The following is a 17,647-nucleotide window of genomic DNA, read 5'->3' on the forward strand; positions in this document are numbered from 1 at the left end:
GACAGGGAAGCTTGCCTGAGAAAAAGAAAAAAAAGCTCCCCTTAAAATTAATTTATAATAATTAATGTGCCCTCACATGGATATGATATTTAAATTTATATTACTAGAGTGGTCTAAGACATGTCCCACTAAGGAATCAATATAAACTGCTGTCACATGCCAGTAATACCCTTGGGAACCTTGTTGAAACAAAAATAAAACCTTTCTGGGAGACCACACACTCATCCTACGCCTCCTAGCATATCCTCATCTGAAGTCCCAACTAAAGATTAACTTATAATTAAAAACTACTGTACAGTCCTGGGCATGGTGGCTCATACCTGTAATCCCAGCACAGTGGGAGGCTGAGATGGGTGAATCACCTGAGGTCAGCAGGTCACCTGAGACCAGGAGTTCAAGACCAGCCTGGCCAACACAGTGAAATCCCATCTCTATTAAAAATACAAAACTTAGCCAGGCGTGGTGGCGTCCAGCTACTGGGGAGGCTGAGACAGGAGAATCACTTGAACCCAGGAGGCAGAGGTTGCAGTGAGCCGAGATGGCGCCACTGCATGCCAGTCTGGGCGACAGAGCGATACGCTGTCTCAAAAACAAAACGAAAAACAAAACCAACTACTATACACATGAAAAAACAATCCCCCAAAACCAGTAGTTTTAGTAACCAAAACAAAAAGCAATATGAAACCTCCAACAACTTCAGATAAAATATAATTATCAGATAGATTAAAAATAAGCATGTTTAAAATGAGAAGTCATAAAAGAAGTACAATAATAATATTAAAGAACATAACAGAATCAGACATCATCAAAAAGACCAGATTGAGCTAAACACTACATCAAATATAACTCAGAAATTTAAAAATTACCATTTAAAACTTACTATGTTAAACCAAAGATTATATATTATCAAATAAATAACTAATGAATGGAAAGAAATATCTGCGGAATCTTCAGAAGCCTGTGCAGAGAGATAAAGACACAGAACATGCAGAGGGAGGGCTTCCTAACAAGGAGTGTGCACGGCAAAGGTCCAGCCACATCTATTAGATGTTCAAGACATGATAAATGAGGACTAATGAAAGCTATGAACCACAGCAGGTTAAATAACATAAAATCCTCTACTGGACACAACATAGTATAACTAAAAGAAGACCAGCAGGGCACAGTGGCTCACACCTATAATCCCAGCACTTTGGGAGGCTGAGGCAGGCGGATCACCTGAGGTCAGGAGTTTGAAAACAGCCTGGCCAACATGGAGAAACCCCATCTCTACTACAAATACAGAAAAAAATTAGCTGGGCGTGGTAGTGCACGCCTCTAGTCCCAGCTACACAGGAGGCTGAGGTACCAGAATCGCTTGAAACCGGGAGGCAGGGGTTTCAGTGAGCTGAGATCGAGCCACTGCACTCCAGCATGGGTGACAGAGCGAGATGCTGTCTCAAGGAAAAAAAAAGAAAAAGAAAAAAAAAAGACCAAGTTGAAAGGCCAAGATCTTAGAAGCTCTCAAAGACAAAAGTATTGCCTACAAAGGAATGAGTTATCAGGTTGTCTGGAACTTTGCAACGGTAACAATAGAAGCCAGAAGACCAATGACATAATATATTCAAGTGCTGAGAAAAACTTAACTTACATTACAGGTACACTATGATTCAAGGATATGGGCAAAATAAACACTTTCAGACAAAAAGGAGAGCATTTTCTACTCAAAGACCTTTGCTAAAAGAATTACTCAAGAATATACTTCAGAAGGAATTGACCCAAGAAAGAAGCAGTGAGATGTACAATATGAGATAAATTTCAACAAATATCTAATACATAAAAAAAAGACTACTTGGGGAGTAAAAAAAACAAAGTGGAATGAGGGTGCTGGTCATAATAGTAGGTGAGATGGGCAGAGTTTGGGCATTTGGGCACTTTAGGGAAAAGGGTGGCAATATTAACTCTGAAATTTATTAAATCAAGTATGCTATTAAAAGTTATATAAAGATAATTATGTAAGAAGAGACATAGTATGCACGACTTCCAAACCAGTAGAGAGAACACCACGGAATAAAAAATATATATATATATTTTAAATATACAGAGTCTCACTCTGTCACCCAGGCTGGAGTGCAGTGGTATGAGCTTGGCTCACTGCAACCTTCACCTCCCAGGTTCAAGCCATTCTCCTGCCTCAGCCTCCCAAGTAGCTGGGACTATAGGGACCTGTCACCACGCCTGGCCAATTTTTGTATTTTTAGTAGTGGGGTTTCGCCATATTGGCCAGGCTGGTCTTGAACTCCTGACCTTGTGATCTGCCTTCCTTGGCCTCCCAAAGTGCTGGGATTACAGGTGTGAGTCACCGTGCCTGGCCAAAATATAGTTTTTTGTTTTTATTTTATTTTATTTTTTGAGACTGAGTCTGGCTCTGTCACACAGGCTGGGGTGCAGTGGTGCGATCTCAGCTCACTGCAACCTCTGCATCCTGGATTCAAGTGATTCTTGTGCCTCATCCTCCTGAGTAGCTGGGATTACAGGAGTGCACCACCACGCCCAGCTAATTTTTTTTTTTTTTTTTTTTTTTTTTAGAAGAAAATGGACTTCTTTTACTATGTTGTTTCTGGTCTCAAACTCCTGATCTCATGTGATCCACCCACCTCGGACTCCCAAAGTGCTGGGATTACAGGTGGGAGCCACTACGCCCAGACTAAAATATTTTTTTTTTTAGTGGTCAATAAAAAGATGCAAGAAAGGAAGAGGCAGAGAAAAATCAGATTAAGCATAAAGCATAAAACCAGATGACCAAATAAATCCTAATATAGCAGAATTCACAGAGTAAGTAAAATTAAACTCTCAATTAGAAAGACAGAGTGTCAGTCATAGTGGATAGAAGAAAATCTAACAATATGCTTTTTAAAGGGACCCACTAGAATCTAAGGACAAAGAAATGTTGAATGTAAAAATATGGAAAATGCCAGCCAAAAATTAACCCAAAGAAAATGGGATGGTAATATTAAGAGTAAACAAGGTTGGCCGGGCACGGTGGCTCACACCTGTAATCCCAGCACTTTGAGGGGCCAAGGCTGGTGGATCACAAGGTCAGGAGTTCAAGACCAGCCTGGTCAAGATGGTGAAACCCTGTCTCTACTACAAATACAAAAATTAGCCAGGCATGGTGATGGGTGCCTGTAGTCCCAACTACTCAGGAGGCTGAGGCAGGAGAATTGCTTGAATCTGGAGGCAGATGTTGCAGTGAGCCAAGATCGCGCCATTGCATTCCAGCTTGGGCAACAGGGTGAGACTCCGTCTCAAAAAAAAAAAAAGTAAATAAAGTTGTATTTCAAGCAAAAAGGAATATTAGAAAAAAAAAGTCAAATACATGAAGATAAAAAGGAACAATTCATTGGAAAAACATATCTTACAGACACTAGAACATAACATCAAATTATACTAAGCAGAAAAATGATAAAAATTTCAGAAATAAACGGACAATTCTGTAGTCATGGGAGAGAATTTAACACATCTTTTTCAGTAATTGATAGTTTATGATGACAGACAGGATATAGAAGAGCTGAGCAACACCATGAGCAAACCTGATCAAAAAAACCTTTCTTTCCAAGTACATGCCACACTTACCAAAAGATCACAAAGCAATCCTTGATATGCAACAAAGAATCATACAGACTGTTCTTGAGCAACCTCAACTGTTAGATACCAGGAGCAAAATGAAAACCAAACCATATATTAGGAAACTTTTTTAAAAACCCTCTAAATAATTCGTAATTCAACAAGTAACTTAACGGAGAGTCTAAGAACACACCGTTGACATTAATCAGAAAGTAAATTTCTACTCACTGGCTAAGGACACCTAGAAAAAATAGAGTTCAGAAAATACACATGGAAGTAGCAACACAAAATGTGAAGGTATCCAGGAAGAAATCTATCCAAAGATGTGAAAAATCTATATATAAAAAATTTTAATCCCAGCACTTTGGGAGGCCGAGGCGGGTGGATCACGAGGTCAAGAGATCGAGACCATCCTGATCAACATGGTGAAACCCCGTCTCTACTAATACAAAAAATTAGCTGGGCACGGTGGCGCGTGCCTGTAATCCCAGCTACTCAGGAGGCTGAGGCAGGAGAATTGCCTGAACCCAGGAGGCGGAGATTGCGGTGAGCCGAGATCGCGCCATTGCGCTCCAGCCTGGGTATCAAGAGCGAAACTCCGTCTCAAAAAAAAAAAAAAAAAAAATTTTAAAAATTCTTGAAGACCTAAATAAATGGAAAGATACACAATATGGAATGAATTTATAGAAATGATTTCTAAAGATGTTGATTTGAGGCAATTTATAAATTGAATACATTCCTACTAAAATTCAAATGAAGTTTTTTGAGGTTCACAAATTGATAAAATTTGTGTAAGGTAGAACAAAGAACCAAGAATGCCAGAACAACTTTTTTTTTTTTTTTTTTTTTTTTTTTTTTTTTTTTTTTTTTTTAATACGTGGTCTTGCTCTGTCGCCCAGGCTGGAGTTCAGTGGCGAAATCTGCAGCCTGGACCTCCTGGGCTCAAGCGATCCTCTTGCCTCAGCCTCCTAAGTAGCTGAGACCACAGGCACAAGCCATGATGCCTGGCTATTATTTGTGTTTTTAGTAAAGACGGGGTTTTGCCATGTTGCCTAGACCAGTCTTGAACTCCTGATCTCAAGCGAACCGCCCACCTGGGCCTCCCAAAGTGCTGAGATTACAGACATTAGCTACTGCACCCAGCCACCAAAACAATTTTGAAGACGAAGTTCAATGTGTGAGGACTCACTCACTCTCACCACGCACCACAGCAAGACTTAATTAAATTGTAGTAATAAGAAAGTGTGATATTAGCACAAAAGAAGCAGAATAGATCTAGAAACAGGCCCACTCATACATAGAAATTTGTGTAAAGCATAGATGTCATTTTAAATCAGTAGGGAAAGAAGGCCTTTTAGCAAGCAGCATTGGAAAAATTGATAATCCATATGGAAAAAATAAGTTAGATCAGTACATCAAACCATATTTAAATGGATTAAAGACCAACATATGAAAAAGCATGACTTTAAAAGTTTTGGAAGAAAATGAAGGGGAATGTTTTTATGATCTCAGGGCAGGAAAAGACTTGTTAAACACAATACCAGAAGCCCAATCATAAACAAAAAGATCAATAAATTTGACCACATTAAAATATTTCAAAAAACTCTTCTGTAGATTAAAGATATAATAAACAAAATGGAATATACAAATCTTAAACTTGGAGAAGAGATTTGGCATGCATATAACCAAGAAAGGATTTGGCCCAGATTTTATAAACAGCAGTCATGGAAAAGGCCAAAGGATATGAATGCCAATCCTCAGAAAAGCTTAGCCAATGTTCTTGAGACATATGTTATCAATGTAACACATTAAGCAAAAAGATCTAATGTTTCACATTCATTAGATAGGCAAAAATTTAAAAAAATCTGGGCACGGAGTCTTACGCCTATAATCCCAGCACCTTGGGAGGTCAATGTGGGAGGATCACTTGAGCCCAGGAGTTTGAGACCAGCCTGGGCAACATAGTGAGACCCCATCTTTAAAAATGAAATCTGATCATGCTAAGACCCACCGAGAGGCATGTAAATGGGTATGTGCATTTTGGATAATAAGATGGCAATATTTAACAATGCAGTGTGATTACTGAGCTAGAGTGTTGGGAGACTTTCGGCTCCCCTGAAACATTGTTTATAATCTAGAAAAACTAGAAAGAAGCATAAATGCCTAGGTATGAGTGACAAAGGACACATAGAGGGTCTCAAAAATGTTAGTACTGTTTTATTTCTCAAGAATAAATTGTATACAGATGTGTTTGATTCTAATTTGGTGAGGCTTCTGGGGAAAGGGGACTCACACAAGCTGGTGGACTGTTAATTGGTACAACCACTTCCAAGGGCGGATTACAACTGGTGGTATGGTGATGCCACTCTTTTTAACCTCTTGGATGGACAAAGACAAGTTGGATTACTGTTTGTGTTGGCAAGAGTGTGGGGAAGCAGGTATTCTCATTGCAGATGAGAATATAGATTGAAGACACCTCTTTGCAGGTAATTTTGGCAATATTTAACAAAATTGGAAACTCCCTTCACCTAACACAATTTCCTTGAGGTATTTATTCTAAGAAAATAAGTAATATTAGAGCAAGACTTATCTACACTGAAGTTTATCATAGTAATCCCAGCATTGTTTCTAATATTAGTAATACAAAAAGAAACAACCTTTATGTCTAACACTAATCAGTTCTAACTTGTGGTACAACTCAACAGTGGTCCAATGATGCTGCTGGATTTTTTTTTTTTTTTTTTTGAGAAGGAGTGCAGTGGCAAGATCTCGGCTCAGTGCAACCTCCACCTCCCGGGTTCAAGCGATTCTCCTGCCTCAGCCTCCCGAGTAGCTGGGATTACAGGCGCTTGCCACCATGCCCGGCTAATTTTTTTTCTATTTTTAGTAGAGACGGGGTTTCATCATCTTGGCAAGGATGGTCTTGATCTCTTGACCTCGTGATCCGCCCGCCTCGGCCTCCCAAAGTGCTGGGATTACAGGCGTGCAAATTCTGAAGGAGAGTGAGGACTTGGGTTCACCAGTGACGTCCCCAAGGACAGGCTGGGCTTTGGGGGAAGCTGCCCACCCTCTCGGAATCGTGGTTTTGGCCTCCGTAAATGAGCAGGTCCCACTCGGATGGCCTGGTTCCCGGCTTCCTTTTGTGGGTCAACGGCGGCGTCAGGCGCGCGAGCGCGGTCTGCAGAGGCCCCAGCCCGGGGCGTCACGCGGGGATTGTTGTCGCCGCCGCCAGCCGCAGCAGCGACGCGAACTAGGGGCGCCCGGACCGGGCGCGAGGGGGTGGGAGCGCGCGCGGCGCGGGGGCGGCGGGGGTAACGGGGGCGGGGACGGGGGCGCCCCGGCCTGCGCAGGACCAGGAGGGCACGCCACCCGCTTCCGCTGCCGCCGGGGAATCCCCGGGGCTGGCGCGCAGGGAAGTTCCCGAACGCGCCGGGTATAAAAGGGCGGCGGTTGCCAGCGCGCCACAACCCGGCAGCTGCGCAGCGCTCCAACCATGTCGCGCGGCCTCCAGCTTCTGCTCCTGAGCTGCGGTAGGGCCCGCGAGCGCCTGTCGCCCCCTGCCCCTCCACGACACCCCCTCCCGCCGCTTGCTCACCACGCGCTCTCTCTCTCTCTCTCTCTCTCGCAGCCTGCAGCCTGGCGCCCGCGACGCGGGAGGTGAAGGCGGCTTGCTCCGAGGATGTGGACTTGCCGTGCACCGCCCCCTGGGACCCGCAGGTCCCCTATACGGTCTCCTGGGTCAAGGTAGGTGCGGCGATGCCCGCGGGCTGGGGTTTGGGGGGGCTCCTTTGAAGACAGCGGGAACCATTTCCCTGAGGCTGGCAACCCTCTGTGGCTGGGAGCCGGGTGGGGGTTTGGGGGCGTCTCCTGCAGCTGAACTTGGGGTATGCAGTCTCCCGACGCGCCTCCCAGACCTAATTCGCATCCAGGTACAAGGCCGACTTAGATTTTGCCCTCCGCGGACCTCACTCCCCTTCCTGTCCCTGAAGGTGGCCTGAGATGAATGAGCCACTTAAGACGTTTTGGAAGGGCAGGGAGTCTCTCATTTGGATTAATTCTGTAGGCCACCTGTGGTTGTGGGCCAGCAGGTCAGGAAGAAAGAAACGGGGACCTAGATTTGGGCATTGGACAGAGGGAATGTCCTGATTTCTTGTGTTTTGTGACTGTGATGCCCATGAGATACAAGGGAATGGGAGGGGGCAATGTGAGGGGAAGGGCTAAGACTCAGAAGTGACTTAGGCCATTTCGTCCGTGGTGGTTATCAGTGGTCATCCCGCTTGTGGGATACTCTTGGCCTCCTCCCCTAGCGCTGCTCTTTCCTCTGGCAGCTGTGAGAGAAGCAGCAGTGAGGGCATCAGGTGGATACATGAGCCGTAGACCACATGTATAGCAACAGGCCTTGCTGCTCCTACTGGAAGACCATTGAGTGGCAAGGAGGCTTTTTAAATGTTTCCTCTTGACTGGAACATTCTCACATTCTAAGATGGCAATTATGGTGCCATTCCAAAGCCAAGCAGCTACTATTTGCTATCACTGCTCCTTCTTTAAGTCAGGCCACTGCTACCTTTTTCTTTAAGTCAGGCCATTACACCTCCATTTTAACCCACATGAATATGATATTCCAACCACACTCTGGCTCTCACTGATTTGCTGTCCTACTGTGGGGCACATCTGTGCATCTGTTTCTTTCCCCAAAAATGCAGGACTTTTTTCTGCCCACCAGAAAAGATACTGTAAGAACCTGTATGTGTATCTGGCCACTTAACAGTACAAGGCATCATTGCAGTGATCTCTTTGTGTGTGTGTCTCCTAACTGGATTGTCAATTCCCTGAGGGACAGTGGCTGTATCGATACTTTTGTGTATTCTGCATGGCATCTAATTTTTGCCCTATACATTGCAAAGGTACTCTGTGAATTCAGCCTAGCACTTCATGAGTTATGCACAACGTTGATGGCACTGCTGCCTCAGGGCATTGTATTGTATATAAAAGTAAGGTATTAAGTATTCCTACTTCATTTGTACCTTACTTACTGTGCAATCAGAGAACACAACAATTCTGAAATTGTTCTCATAGTCAAAACAATAGTATTAGGCCGGGCGTGGTGGCTCACGCCTGTAATCCCAGCACTTTGGGAGGCCGAGGCGAGTTGATCACGAGGTCAAGAGATTGAGACCATCCTGGTCTGAAACCCCGTCTCTACTAAAAATACAAAAAATTAGCTGGGCATGGTGGCACGTGCCTGTAATCCCAGCTACTCAGGAGGCTGAGGCAGGAGAATTGCCTGAACCCAGGAGGTGGAGGTTGCAGTGAGCCGAGATTGCACCATTGCACTCCAGCCTGGGTAACAAGAGCGAAACTCCGTCTCCAAAAAAAAAACAATAGTATTTAAAAAATATTATTAAAACAATTTTTGAATGCTGACTACATGCCAAGCTCCAAGGTAAATACTGACATACATTGTCTATTTCCATTCATCGGAACAATGGACTTAAGGGATTGGTACTATTACTCTGCCTACTTTACAGGTGAGGAAACTGAGCCCTAGGGTGGGAAGTAACCTGTTGCACAGCTGGCTACATGGTGGAGTTGGGATTTGAACCAAGGGGTCTGATTCAAAATCCTGAGTTGTTAGAAGTCTATCTCGCTATCTCTGTCTTCTACCTTAGTAATTTAAGGTAAAGAAAATCAAAGTGCCCCAGGCTGATCAGGCAGGGACTTAGTTATCTCACAGAAGGGGGAAAACATGAAACCACTATCCCTTCCAGAGAGTAATTATTTAATAAAGAAAGAAAACATTATTAATATCCCCAGGGGAGTAATTAAAAAGTACTCATGAAACAAGTAGATGAAACTTTAGGCGGTAAAGTTCCAACAGTTCTGGAGTGAAAGCTTCATGCACAGGGTCATTTTGAATGGTCCACTAAACCATAGCAATTAACCTTAGACTTCTCCTTGGATGTCAGCTGGTGATGTAACTCTGTAGCACATGAGCTTGTTTATTGGACACAGTTCTTGGAAGATTTCCCCTGAAGGTCTTTCAATACTCTGTCAAGAAAAAAAGGGACAGCAATCTCTAGGCATTCTTTTTTATCTGTTGATCCATGGAATGGTGCCATTGAAAAGTCATACCATAGTTGTTTTTTGAGAAGTAAACAGTGATTGAAATTCATAGATAGGAGAGTTATGCTATACCAATAAGTGAATCAGGTGCCCGAAAGTGACATATAATGTTCCTTTAAGCATTTTTTTTTAAACAGGTCTCAGCACATTCTATAGATATTTTTTATTTTCCAGCCCAATAATTATACTTTTGGATTTGTGCTTACACAACAAAAATGGAGAGTGTTCTGGAGATAAGACAAGTGGTGAATTGCCAAAATACTTCATTTTACAGAAGATTAAGCGTCTTTTCATTTTCCTACAAGTTTCTTGTAAAGTGTTTCATCAGAGTGGAGAGGTAGCATAAAGGGAGGAATTTCTTTCTGGTAACCAGAGCCAGCTTATCTCATCCCACCTAACGTCATCATCACTATCCTGGCTTTGTAAAACCTGTTTTGCCAGCACAAGAGTGAGCTTCGTGCCGGGCAAGGAAAGCAGAGTCCCTCACAGTGGGTTTTCACTGTCCACCAGATTAAGGCACATTCTGCAGGCTGTCTGCGTATCACGAGTGCGGGTTATAATGACTCACAATTTAAAATTCCATTCACCACTCAAACCTCTGGCACCATGTAGCATCCTGTCTTTGTCCATTTGGCACTGACTACTTGTAATTAGCAAAAGGATCCATGTAAACCATGTGTTTTTTGTCATGTGCCTTTGACCAGAAAACTCAAAGCAGACAGCATCCAATCTGTTTGCAATGTTAGGGTTGGGAAGGAAGAGTGTTCATTTTACTCTCCCTGTTTCAAAGATGCAGTGAAATGGGCCAGAAGGGACTTAATAGAGACATGCTCAGGAGGTTAAAGGTGCAGCCAAAAGTGGACAGAGAGGCCGGGCGCGGTGGCTCACGCCTGTAATCCCAGCAATTTGAGAGGCCGAGGCGGGTGGATCACGAGGTCAAGATATTGAGACCATCCTGGTTAACATGGTGAACCCCCCCGTCTCTACTAAAAATACAAAATTAGCTGGGCATGGTGGCGCGTGCCTGTAATCCCAGCTACTCAGGAGGCTGAGGGAGGAGAATTGCCTGAACCCAGGAGGCGGAGGTTGCAGTGAGCCGAGATCACGCCATTGCACTCCAGCCTGGGTAACAAGAGCGAAACTCCGTCTCAAAAAAAAAAAAAAAAAAAAAAAGTGGACAGAGATAGCCCAATTCCAGTTGGCCCAGCCCTTCTCTTCTGTGGACCCATGTCCTCCTAACTGGGATCCGACGAAAGGTCCTCCTCTCATCCCTTCCTCTTTTGTACTTTTTTTCTTTTTTTTGAGAGAGTCTTGCTCTGTTGCCAGGTGCCAGGCTGGAGTGCAGTGGCGCGATCTCAACTCACTGCAACCTCCGGCTCCCGGGTTCAAGCAATTCTCCTGCCTCAGCCTCCTGAGTAGCTGGAACTACAGGCATGTGCCATCATGCCCAGATAATTTTTATATTTTTTAGTAGAGATGGGGTTTCATCATGTTGGCCAGGATGGTCTTGATCTCTTGACCTCATGATCCACCCGCCTCGGCCTCCAAAAGTGCTGGAAGAATGGGTGATTGAGAAGAAATAGAAAAGTTAATAAATCATATTCATTAGGATAGTAGCTCAATTTAGCTTAATTTTTATTTTTTGAGACAGAGGCTCACTCTGTTTCCCAAGCTGGAGTGCAGTGGCATGAAGACGGCTCATAACAACCTCAGCTTCCTGGGCTTGAGTGATACTCCCACCTCAGCCTCCCAAGTAGCTGTGACTACAAGGGCATACCACCATACCTGGCTTATTTTTATGTTTTCAGTTTTTTGTAGAGACAAGATCTCACTACATAGCCCAGGCTGGTCTCCAACTCATTAGCTTAAGCCATATTCCCACTTTGGCTTCCCAAAGTACTAGGATTACAGGCATGACCCAATCAATTTATGTTTTAAAATTGTAATAGCCTGGGTGTGGTGGCTTAGGGTCATGGCAGTAATCCTAGCACCTTGGGAGGCTGAGATGGGAGGATTGCTTGAGCCCAGGAGTTTGAGACCAGCCCGGGCAATGTAGTGAGACTTGTCTGTACAAAAAAAAAAAAAAGTTGTAATTGATTATGGTTCTTTGAGGAGGTATTTTGAGAAAATATGCAATAGACTTTGATCTGTGACTTTTCTTCCATTGGCCATGGCCTGTGGTTAAATTCTGGCATAAGATGTAAGAGGGCACAGCACAATATCATGCCTGCGAGGAGTGAGGCCATGCATTAAAGGGCTGCATCTGTACTTCATGAGAAGCATCACTGTGTCTGCACTCTCCTTAATGTAGGTTTGGAGAGAGAGGATGACTGGATGGAGTACTCTGGGCCTGGCTGATGTTATCTAAGGATAATCATGAGTGGTCATTTATCCCAGAGAGGCAGTGCCTTCTTGTATCACACTAGGAGCCCTGACAACCTACGGGTGATGCAAAATGAAAGAGGATATATGGTGTCGCCTCTGGGTGATGCTGCGGGGGTGAGGACAGTGGAGCGTCACAAGACAAGTGGCCTTTTCAGATGATTTCCAAAGGAAGGGAGAAAAAGGAAGTAAGAGTGTGACTTCAGATAAAAGTCTACTATAAATAGACTTTAGAATATTGAGAAGAGCCCCAGCTGGGGCAGATCATGGACCATCCATGGAGTGTTCTTCTGACATTAACGCTAAGGAAACTGTTGGAGAGGAAGTTCATGGCTTGCATGAGGTAACTTCAAAAGCTCAAGGCTGTCTTCCATGTATGTTGCTAAACTTCTTTTTGGTGGGGTTATATTTTCTGTCTCTACCATCTTGTGTGATAATGAGCTACAAAACCAGGGATACTGAGGAGAGCAGAGTGCCTTAGGAGGGCCTAGAGTGGAGAAGCACTCAGGGCAGATGTCATCTGTACAGCCACAGACCCTCGTGGCCCAAGAAAAGAGCCAGTGCTGAACACTTACTGTGCTTCCTTCATTCTAGAGTGAGTCTGTTGTAAGATGGATTTAAGAACATGTTTTAGGACAAAAAGGAAACATTTCTACATTAAATGTAGAGCCATTGAACTGTGAAAACAATGTATGTTAGAATAAAAACAAAAATCATACTGTCCATATTGACACCTATAGTACTTGACCTGGTTCAGTCATTTTTAGGGCTCCTCCCTAGGTCAAACCATGAAAGATATAAAGTTGCTTTTCAGATGTCTCTCATATGTACACTTTTATTGTTTAGTAAATATTTCTAAATCTCAAATGTGTGCCACGTCCTGGGCCTGGCATTGGCCATCTCAAGATTGATGTAGAACTTTTGCTGGAAGACCATCTTGAACAAAGGCATGAGGATCCAAGACTTTTTGGGAACCATTGAGGTAAGCAGTGATGTAGAAGGAAGACCTACCCAGCAGATGGCTGAGACATAACATTAGAACGTAGGCTAGGTCAGGTTGTGAGGGGCCCTGACTGCCCAACAATGACGACTTGAACTCCTTTTGGCAGTAAGGAGCCATTGAAGGATTTTAAGCAAAGTGAATGGCATAATGCAAAATATGCCTAAAGAAAAGCATACTTCTCCTGGTGATAAATAGAATATGATTCGTCTTAGAAGATGAGTCTCAGGGGGAGACTTACTTCTTTTCCTCTTGGTCACCAGTCCTCTCCATGTGGTTCTGTGGAGGAGTGGGCAAGGAAGATTGAGGCAGCTTCTGAAGGGCTATAGAAGTCTCATCCAGATAAGAACAGTGGATCACTGAGATTTTTGGACAATAGTGGAACAGAGCAAAGTTGCCAAAATCTTTTAGTTTGACAGTGGGGAGGGAGGAAGAAAGGAGCTGAGAGTTAAATTGAAAATTAAAAAAAAAAGACTAAACAAAGAAACCAACTCGTTTTTATAAATAAAAGGGGGAACGTGAGTCACATGAGGACTGGATTGTCTTAGCTATGTACTTGGCAGTGTCATACACAAAGAAGAGGAAGTTTGGAGAAGGTCTCAGTGACATAAGGGAAAGTTTTATGTAGGTAAAGACTAAAAGCAGATTGATTACCTAAAAAAAATTTCCTCTATCTAAAGCTATTTCCATAATCCCTTCCTGGCTATCCCTGGAATAACCCTAAATTTTGTACCAACAATCACGAGCTCAAAATAGAGCTGGATAGAAAATACTTCCCTAAGATTCCTTTATACTCATAAGCGCGTTTTTGTTTTTCATTTTGTTTTGTTTTGTACTGAGGTGTATTTGGGTAAAATTGCCATGTGTGTCATGTGGAACTTGTACAGACTTCGGAGCCCAAGCCTTGTTCATATCACCTGATGCTTTCTTGGAGGACCAACCTGGGACAATTTGGAGAATTGTTCCAGTTCTCCAAAGAGAGGACCGATTCTAGAAGAGCTGGTAGCTTCCTAGGATGATGGGTCCACATAGAGAAAACCTTTAGGGAAAGAATGGTGTTGGTTGCCATAAACAGTTCATAATAGCCTTGGACCAGCAGTTCTGGAGAACAGAGGTTCTGATTCAAATCAGGCCTTGAGGTCTGATTCCTCAAGGAGTGGGAGGTGTGTGAGCCCAAGGGACAAAGCAGGACTGGCCTAGAGGCTGGAGCCACGTGCCGATAGCCCCCTATGTGCCACCCTTATTTACATGGTGGTGCAGGGTGCCTTATCATTAGGAGTCTTTCAGTTGCAAGGGATTGTAAATCCAATCAAAACTAGCCTAAAGAAGAGGAAATATAGTAGCTTATATATCATTGGAATGTGAAAAAAATAAAAAAATCAAAATAGAGTTCACATTTCAGGTATGGCTGGCGTTGTGGCATGATTTGTGCCCCCTCCGAAAGATCAGAAGTTCTAATTTCTGATACTTGTGATTGTGGCTTTATTTAGAAATAGAGTCTTTGCACATGTAATGAAATTGAGATGAGGTCCTACCTGACTAGGGAGGGCCCTACTTCAGTATGAATGACGTCCTAAGAAGAGAAAACACGCACTGACACAGACAACAGGGAGAATGCTACGTGAAGGCAGAGTCAGGGATTGGAGTGTTGTGTCTACAAGCCAAGCGATGCTGAGGACTGCTGGCAACCACTAGAAGCTAAGAGAAAGGCACAGAACAGATTCTGCCCTAAAGCCTTCAGAGAGCTTGGCCCTGGCAACACCTTGATTTTGAACTTCTGGCCTCCTGAACTGTGAGAGAATACATTTCCATTGTTTCCGCCACCCAGTTTGTGGTGCTCTGCAGCCCTGACAAATGAATACAGCTAGACTTAGAGGTTCATGAATGTCCCCAGGACTTGGCGGCTTTCCCTCTCTCAGCTCTGTCTTCCTTTACACTGGTAACGTGTCCAGCTTCTACACGGCAGCCAGATCGTAGCCAGTAACTGCAGGGTTGGACGGGTTGTGCGTTTCTTATCTAAATGCTTGGGAGCAGAAGTGTTTCAGATTCTTGGATTAGAGATGCTTAATCTGTATATCCTTTCAGAAGCAAGTGCAAAGAAGAAGGTTGTGTTTCTCTTCAAATATCTCAACATGGGTCTGATTATTCTTAAGAGACTTTGACTGGGTCACGTGCCTATCAGAACCAGTCTCCATGATCGTGGGGTATCAGGCCTAAGTTAAGTTGCCTCTTCTAGAACCAGGTGTGGAGCTCTGCAGAGAGCTTGTAATGGTACCTCTTCCAGGTCCAGCAGGCCCCACGGGATGCTAAGGGAAGAGAGATGATTGGCATGAACCATGAACAACATTGCCTTCAAATCTCAGTTCCAAAGGGGTTTTGCTATATTATTATGATGGTGCTTTAAAAAATTCAGAATGTTGTGGATGTTTTGAAGACATTGTATGTGGAAAAAAACGGTTTCTCCCTAGAGCAGAGATTGGGACTTCTAGGACAACTTTGCCAGAGGAGGCAGAAGTGTCAGTGGTAAAGAAGTGACAGAATGGGTGAATGGTGTGGAAAGCTATCATATATAACAATAGTTTATGTTACAGCATTATCCATTATAAAGCACTTTTCTATGTTTTCTCACTTGATTCTTATAATAACCCCATGAGCAAGTGAGGGAGCTCCAGATGGCAAAACGGGGCTCAGAGGTGAAGGGACATGTGGAAGATGACCCAGCTAACGAATGGAGAAGCTGGGATTGACTTCAGACCTTTGATTCCAAAGCCAGTGCTCCTGTAACTTTCTCACAGTTTCTAAAATTCACGCATTCATTCAATAAATACTTTTTAAATTCTTCTTATATTCAGGGAACTTTTTAGTACGCCGAATGAAATCTTGACTATAAAAAAAGGAGAGAGAGAATAGTAACATCTTTAGGGCTTTCTGTGTGATCGATACGATGCTTAGGGTGTGTATACATCATCGTAAGTATCTTCTCGCCAGCTCGGTGAGATGAGAACACCCCAGATTCCAGTGGAGCTGTCCAAGCCTGACGTGGTTCAGTCAGTTGGCCAAGAGCAGAGGTAGCCGTGGGAGGGCTGGGGTTTGGTTCCAGCTCAGTCCAGTGCCAACGCCTGTGCTCTTAATTATGTTGCCTCTGCTATACTCATAACTCTGTTAACAGCCATAAATCCAGCTCTGTCTGTTAGACCCAGTAAATTTCAAAGTGGAAAATCATTTTTCTAATAAAACTACGCTTAGAAAAAAAAAGATATTAATGCTCATACATTCTACCCTCATTATAACATCAACCTCCGAGCCAAACTATTTTGCACATTATAAAGAGCTGTTTTTATGATGAATGGGAATTATATTGGCACTTTAATTGAGTTAGAAACCGAGGTACATGAATGTTAGTGCACAAGAAATGCAATAAAAAAAAAAGCTGTTCAATGTGGTTGGAATACATCAGATTAATTTAATACCAACTTTCAATCCTTAAAATCTATACCCTTAAATATGTTTTATCAAATCGTTAGATGAATTTTTTGTACTTTTTTTTCTTTTAGGTAGGCACTTATTACATTCTTTTTCTTTTTTTGAGACAGGGTCTTGCTCTGTCGCCCAGGCCGGAGTACAATGGCATGATCTCAGCTCACTGCAACCTCCACCTCCTGGGTTCAAATGATTCTCCTGCCTCAATTTCCCAAGTAGCTGGGATTACAGATGTCCACTGCCACACCCAGCTAATATTTTGTATTTATGGGGGAGATGTGGTTTCACCATGTTCGCCAGGCTGGTCTTGAACTCCTGACCTCATGTGATCCACCTGCCTCGGCCTCCCAAAGTGCTGGGATTACAGGCATGAGCCACCACTCCCAGCCCTGCATTCTTAACAAATCTGATGTATGGTAAATTTGTATTTCGATTTTTTGATCAAAACTCATTTTTTGCTATAAAACTATCACCCTCTTAGATTCCAAATGGTAATGTAGGAGGTTGGCATATGTTTGGATAAAATTATGTAAACTTAAAAAAAAACCACTTTCCACAGTAGGATTTTTAAAATATTGGTTCAGTTTCATCCATAATTAATGATTTATTTTATTTCTTTTGTTTCAGTTCAAATTTGTTCATCATTAAAAAAAAAAAAACTGACTTCATTCACGTGCCCATAAAATTAGTACTTGTGTTTGCTTGATTTAGCATTCTGCAAATGAAAGAGAGTTTATTTTAATTTAGGGCTTGTGGTTTCCTGAAGGTCAAATCTCCATTTGAGAGAAAGAATACGGTATTTAAATGATTTAGTCAAATGGGAGGCCTGACACCAGTCACAGTCCCTAGGCTTTCTGAAAATGAGATGCCCCACGTTTGCACTTTTCCAGCTCAACCAAAAATGATAGAGTTGTCAGCATGAAAGTTAATGCATAACATGTGGATTTTTAAAACATGATTGGGATGAGTGTTTTGAGTAATTAATTTGCTGAAATTGTGTTGTGCTTTAGCACACTGTACTACAATATTAGCGTTGTGAAGGGTGCATTAAATAGT

At 43.0% G+C, this 17,647-nt stretch overlaps 1 protein-coding gene across 3 annotated transcripts in view; it reads left to right on the top strand.

Annotated features, from left to right (window-relative positions):
• Positions 1–17,647, top strand: part of CD83 (CD83 molecule) — a 138,699-nt gene that overhangs the window by 112,445 nt on the left and 8,607 nt on the right. For 2 of the 3 annotated variants that reach the window (XM_012476577.3, XM_012476578.3), the window contains exons 1-2: positions 7,077–7,136; positions 7,235–7,350. In XM_012476577.3, coding sequence (XP_012332000.2) covers positions 7,100–7,136; positions 7,235–7,350 — 153 coding nt within the window. In that variant the 5' untranslated portion in view covers positions 7,077–7,099. Of the gene's footprint in view, positions 1–7,076; positions 7,137–7,234; positions 7,351–17,647 lie in introns of those variants that run through there. The other variant, XM_012476575.3, reaches the window with a different exon arrangement.

The sequence above is a fragment of the Aotus nancymaae genome, unplaced genomic scaffold, assembly GCF_030222135.1.
Source record: "Aotus nancymaae isolate 86718 unplaced genomic scaffold, 86718_ANA_hifiasm-v0.15.2.pri h1tg000051l, whole genome shotgun sequence".
NCBI classification, from domain to species: domain Eukaryota; kingdom Metazoa; phylum Chordata; class Mammalia; order Primates; family Aotidae; genus Aotus; species Aotus nancymaae.